The following is a 6,000-nucleotide window of genomic DNA, read 5'->3' as shown; positions in this document are numbered from 1 at the left end:
ACTCACATCTTCTCTTCCAAATCCAGTAATTAAATTCCACCTACCTGAATTCCCCCTGCTACTTCAATTGGATAAATTAATCTTCCCGTCATGGCTGAGCCTCCTCGGGGTATTGTGGAGCGGCCTCCCCTCGCCCCGGGGACGGGACGGGGACAACTTCGCGGCGGCGCTGCCCGGTCCCCGCAACCCTTCGCGCTCGACGCGGGGGCGCCGGGACGTGGCGCGTGGGAAGGGAGAGAGATGGGCGTCCCCGCTTACACCCCCAACCCCAGCCGGTGTGCCCGCTGTTCCCGGCTCCGGGCGGCCGGATTACCCGCCAGCGTTGCACCTTCCTCCGGCTCCAGCCCCCCGCCACACCCCCCCGCTCCTCCCGGCACCTCCTCCTCTTCCTCTTCCCCTCCCCTCCCCTGCAGATCATGCACAGCCCGGGACTCGCATCGCCGGCTCCGAAGCGGGCGGGCGAGACCCTCCTCCCCGCTCCCCCCGCAGGAACCCATCCACCCTTCCCCAGCCCTTCATATCCCGACCCCCTCCAGCCCCCCTAACCGGACTTTTTCCCGCCCCTCCCGAGGATGAGGCGGCCGCCGCGGCGGCTGGCGCTGTCTCTGCTGGGGTTGCTCTGGCTGGCCGCCCTCCTCCTCCTCCTCTTCTTCTTCTTCGGGGCTAGGAGGAAGTTGGAGGCGGCGGGAGGCGAGGGGCGCACGGCGGAGGTGAGGAAGGAGGCGGGGGTCGGCGGGACAGGGGCGGGATGGAGCCGCCGCCCAGGGAAGTTGTTCCCGGCGGTTTTCGGGATCCCCACCCCCATCGCGTTCCCCTTAAAGTTTTGCACCGGTTGTGTGCCTGGGAGGGGCGCGGAGATCGGGCCCTTTTCTTACTCCCCCGCCCCGGGCTGGGTCACTGGGGGCTGCAGCCGTCGGGGCTCCCCGAACTGCGGGTGTCCAACTCCGAGCATCCCTCGCTTCGCGCCTGGGGTCCCCAGGGAGCGGGGAGACCCGGCCAGCCCCGAGAAAACGAAGGAGCGTGGTTTGTGTCACGCGTGGGAGACGGGAGACTCTTTTCCCCCCCGTGGCTCATGCAGCGTTTCAGAGCCCTCTCCTAAACAAGAGGGGCTCGATCCTGTCCCCTGGCCGAAACCGGAGGGGGGCGGACGGAGAGTCTTTAGGTGGCTGGGGGACGTGGGCTGGGTGAGCTGCGGGTGCATCAGCCGGGTGAAATCTCCGCGTTTGTAATTCCTGGTTTTGTTGAAGGCGGAGCGCGGGCGGGAGCGTTGCCCTGGGTGGACGAAGGGCGCGTTTGCCCTCGGGACGGTTCTGTGTCGCGGTCGAGTCACCGCAGTGAGGGAGCGGGAGAGGTGCGGAGAGCATCCCGCTCCACGCAGGGAGCGGGGCAAAGGAGTTTCCCTGCCCAAACGCCTCGAAAAGCAGGGAGCTGCGTTTGAACAAGGTCCCGCGTCCTCTCCTCCTGAGCTTAGCCGAGGGTTAACTTTCCAAAGGACACGGATGAGATGCTGCTCTTAGTTATACTGCTGTAAACCTTGAATAAATTAATCGGGGAAATTAATTAGTTAGAGCCCAGATCCTAAAAATCTGCTGAGATTAAGGGTTACCACAGCAGAGGAAGGGTGTGAGCCCTCAGCCCCGTTTTTGCACTCATGACACTTGGCTGAGTGTTTGGCCCATGACATCTGGCAGGTCTACGTGTTGGCCAGGTCTTTGGAGAGTCTCATATACATGTCACCTCTGCAGTGGAATTAACGACCTGATTGGAAAAAAAAACTCATAAAGAACTCATAAAGCTTACTTTGATTTTTTTTTTTTTTTCATCCCAAGGAGTTATTGGTTTTCCATGTTTTTTAAATAAGAGTGATTGAGGAGGTTTTTTTTCAGGCTTTCAGAAATCTTTCAGCCCTAGCAGAGGGGAATGAATCTGTGCAATTTCAGGCCCCAAAATAAATAATTATATATAAACTTATTTAAGTGAGGGAAGGTAATAAGTCACTGAGAACGGAGTTAGAAGACAAGCACTTTCTTAACACTAAGTATGCTTCAGTGTCACTGTTGGAACTGTGTTCCTAAAAATTGCAAAGTGAGAGCTCCCCTGTTTGACGTTAGCTCCTGTCTTCTCCTTGAAATGAACCTTATTTCTTGCTTGGCACCAGCTGCAGCTGAGTTGCCGCTTCATTTTGCATCTCGTTTTGACTCTCTGCTCCCGTTCAAGGCTCCCCCCACCCCAAGGTGCAGGTTTCTGACGCTGTTAGGGACTAGGCTGGGCTCCCACAGCTGGCGAAGCGAACTTCTCCTGTCATGCAGGATCAGGCCCTGAGTTTTGAAGCTGCAACCACCAAGTTGCCATAACTCCAGCAATTTGACTGCTAAAATTGCCTCTCCTTCATTTCCTCCGAATTTTCCATCAAAACAGTTGTATCCCCTTGAGACCCACAAAGTGCAGATTCTTTCTTTCTTTCTTTCTTTTTTTTTTTTTTAATGCATTACATTTTTGGCTTTGGAAACCACTTTTGAGCGGTATGAATTATAAGCTGGTTGTGAGCACAGGGACATGGTGTCACTTAACGGCTGCAGAGCTGACTTTGGTACCAGAGGCAGGGATGTTGTGGTCCCGAGAGGAACCTGGTGGCGTGTCCTGTTCCCCTGGCTGGCAGGACCAGCTGCCGCTGATGAAAACTTGAGCAGTTAGAGTTGTCCTCCTAAATTCTTTGAGAAATATGTGGAGGTAGTAGGTGGCTAACAGCAGTGCAAACTTTGTAGCATGGCTGCAGCGGAAAAATGGAGCAAATCTACATCAGCTTTCCTGGCAGCGTTTTCCGACGTGTTTTTTTTTTTTTTTTAGCCCCCTCCTGCCCTTCTGCCTTCTCTCAGTCGTGCTTTATTTCTGTGGCCATATGTGCACCATATATCATCCTTCATGTGGATTTAACCTTTGGACCCTTCTAGTTAGGCTCCAGCTGGTAATGCCTCCTCCTGCCCGTGCCTGTCTCCTGGCAGGGCTCACTGCACGTCTCTGATGCTGGAAGGCTGCGGTGCCCGAGCTTGCTGGCTGGCCGGGGTGCATTGGTGGCTTGCCAAGGGCCGATGGCAGAGCTGTTCCTCACAGAGCTGCCGCCCTCGGATGTGTGGAGGGCTTGCCTGTTCATCACTGTTATTTTGGTCTGTGCCTCCCCTCACCTTTTACTCCAAATCCTGTGCCAGATGCAGTGCTCAGCTTCCCAAATGGAAGTTTGTGATGTTTTTCCTATAGCTGAGAACCCTATGTTGGGTTGGCAAGGTCTCTGAGGAGCAGGCCCTCAGTGTGAGTAGTCTGCTGCCATCTTCAAGTCTTGCCTACCGCCGAAATGTGCCGTCTTCTGTTCTAATTAGCTTGACTTCACCTCCTCTCTTTATTTTTTTTTTCTTTTTTTCCTGTTTTCCCTTCTAATCCCATCTCCATGGGTCTCTTGCTGCTGCCCTGTGGCAGGCAGGCTCAGAGAGCTCCCCTTCTTGCCAGCCCTGGCTCCCCTCAATCACGGCCACCTCCTTTCCCTTCTCCTCCATACCACTTGCAGCCGCTGGCGGTGCATGCTGGAGCAGGCTGAGGCTGGATTTTAGGGTGTGGAACTCCCTTCCGGCTGTGGGGTGTAGTAACCTTGCAGGCCTGGTAGCATGTAGACGAACATGACTTGTTCCATTTAGGACCGCGAAGTTGTTCCCACAACAAATTCCCTGGTCCCTCCGGTGCTGTTATTGTTGCTGTCACTTGGCGTTTGGGTTTTTTCTCTTTTCCAAAGGGCAGATCAAGCCTTATTAGTGCAGCGAGCAAAACTTGCCCGTGCCCTTTCCCTGCCCTTTGTGAAGTCCTATGAATTAGCTGAGAAGGGAGCCGTAGTGGCGTGCCTGCCGCTGCCAGGGTGCGTCGCACGCGTGGCTCGGATGCGAGCCTGCAGCAGCCAGGGGCTCAGCCCGCAGGAAAGCTGGGTCTGATGGATGGGGGTATAAGGACATGGGGCTGCGTGGGGTTATGGATCAGCTGGGACTCCTGGATGCCTCTGTGCCTTTTGGCAGAGGGTTTTGAAATACTTTGCAAGCATTAATTAGTTCCAGCCTGTCTCCCTGTCCTGGCAGTTTTCCGGCTGGATAAACCGGGACCCACTTAGTTGAACTTTATATCCTTCTGGCTCTCGTTGACTCCAATTGGAGTCTCTCAGCCCTCTTGGAAAATCAGGCTGTGAGTGACCCACCTTGAAGTCGCAGAGGGAGGCAGCGTCGGGGCTTGGCACGTGCTGCGCTAATCTGGGCTCGTGGCCTGGCGCTACTGCCCAGCATCTCCTCTGCTCCCTCTGCTCCGGCCGTTTGCTTCGCTTTGGAAAGCAGGGAGGGGGGGAACATATAAATTAATAACTTAATTACATTAAGAAGTAATGAGAGGAACTGATATACGGGATTAATTACAAGCAAATGTCCAAACTGATTTGTGAGGAGTACATGTAGCTGGCTCTGCGGGGATGTTTCGTGAGCGCGCTGGCTCTCCCGATGCCGGTGCCCTGTGCCAGGCTGCAGCCATGCAGCCCTGGGGAATGCGAAGCAGGGAGAGCGAGAGGGGTAGGTGGCAATCCCTTGGTCGTCTCATCCCCTCTGGCTGGTGAAATTCATAGCAGACCAAGGTGGGGAGCTGGCGGTGTAGCAGAGCCCTGCTGCCGCGTGGGGCTTGCAGAGGGATCTGGGCTTCCGTGCTGGGGGCCGGCAGGAAGACTTTGTCGTTGGGTTTGGGGGTTTTATTTCTCTTCGTTCCCTGCTGTGTGCTGGCTTGCTCCCTCTGATGAATGGCTGAAGCACAGCTGACAGCTTCTGGATGGAAAGCGGGTCCGTTGTGGGCTGGATTGCTGGAGAATAACTGCAGAGGAAAAGTTCCTTTTATTAAAAAGTGACCTGATATACATGACTTGTACTAGCGTTCGCAATGCAACAGCTCTTTTCTGAGCGTATTCCAGTGCAGCTGGGGAATGGCTCCTGGGAGGTGATGAGAGGCTCAGCACCCTCGCTGCCTGCTCAGAGCGCTCCAGGGTGCTCAGCATCTCACAGGATCGGAGCGCGATGCGAAGGGACACTTGCCAGCTTTGCGCCTGTGTGCCTCGCACCAGCCTGCGCTTCCTTTTGCATCATCGCCATCTAGAAAGCCTCAGCACCTGGAGCTCAGCTGACAGTTCCCAGATATTAAATTCCTGTCAGTTTTATAGCAGCAGAGCCACTTAACAGATTAAAATAACTGTGTATCCTGCAAAAATTCAGATCTTAACAATTAAGGGATTGAAGTGCCAAAGCTGTCAGGAGCAAAAGGGCAGGGATGCTGGTGCTGGCAGGGGCTTGGCTCTGGGGATGGGTAGGTCCGGGGTGGGAGAGAAAAGGAAGTTCTGTCATGCTTTGGTGGTGAAATCCCACTCTGAAATCTCTAGGGTAAACCCAGGCTTTCTAGGATATCCAAAGCTTCGATGGTGCAGGAGATGGGGTGGAATCCAGTTGCTGTCTGCTGCCAGTGTATTTTAGCGATGGATGTGGAAATACAAAACAGAAAACCATGCTCAAGCTGTCCTCTTCTGTGGGACCAGACAGGGCAGGTCTGGTGCATTGATAGATGTCATTCCTCAGGCGCTCGCCTTCCTTCTGGTGGGCTTGGGAAAAGGTTTTTTCTCAGCATGGCCGCCTCCCCGTACAAACGGCCAAGTCCCCATGGAGCAGGAGCGAGGTGAGCAGTCCTGCCAAAGTCAGCACCCAGTCACCTCAGCTGCTAAACCAGCCATGGACAAATGGTGAGCGGCCTGCCTTGGATGTCTCATTTAATTAATCTACTGACTGTGCATCGAGGTGCTCACTGAGATACCTGTGAAACAATAAGCAGTCATTGAAAACCCTGTTAATTTTTCACTGGTAATTGCAATGAATTAATTTTACCCCCGTTATATTCTGGTAGAGCTCTGTGTTGCAGCTGTGACTGATAGGGGCATAAATATTG

The 6,000-nt window shown here is 54.5% G+C and overlaps 1 protein-coding gene across 1 annotated transcript in view; it reads left to right on the top strand.

The window, feature by feature from the left end:
- The first annotated feature begins 572 nt into the window (after positions 1–572).
- The window catches only part of GALNT14 (polypeptide N-acetylgalactosaminyltransferase 14), a 101,655-nt gene continuing 96,227 nt past the window's right edge, over positions 573–6,000 (top strand). Inside the window, exon 1 of the mRNA XM_086744582.1 lies at positions 573–710. Coding sequence (XP_086600708.1) covers positions 573–710 — 138 coding nt within the window. The remainder of the gene's footprint in view (positions 711–6,000) is intronic.

Source organism: Chlamydotis macqueenii, chromosome 3 (assembly GCF_036417535.1).
Source record: "Chlamydotis macqueenii isolate bChlMac1 chromosome 3, bChlMac1.mat, whole genome shotgun sequence".
NCBI lineage: Eukaryota > Metazoa > Chordata > Aves > Otidiformes > Otididae > Chlamydotis > Chlamydotis macqueenii.
Note: the sequence above shows the minus strand (reverse complement) of the source record. Positions and strands in the feature narration are given on the sequence as shown.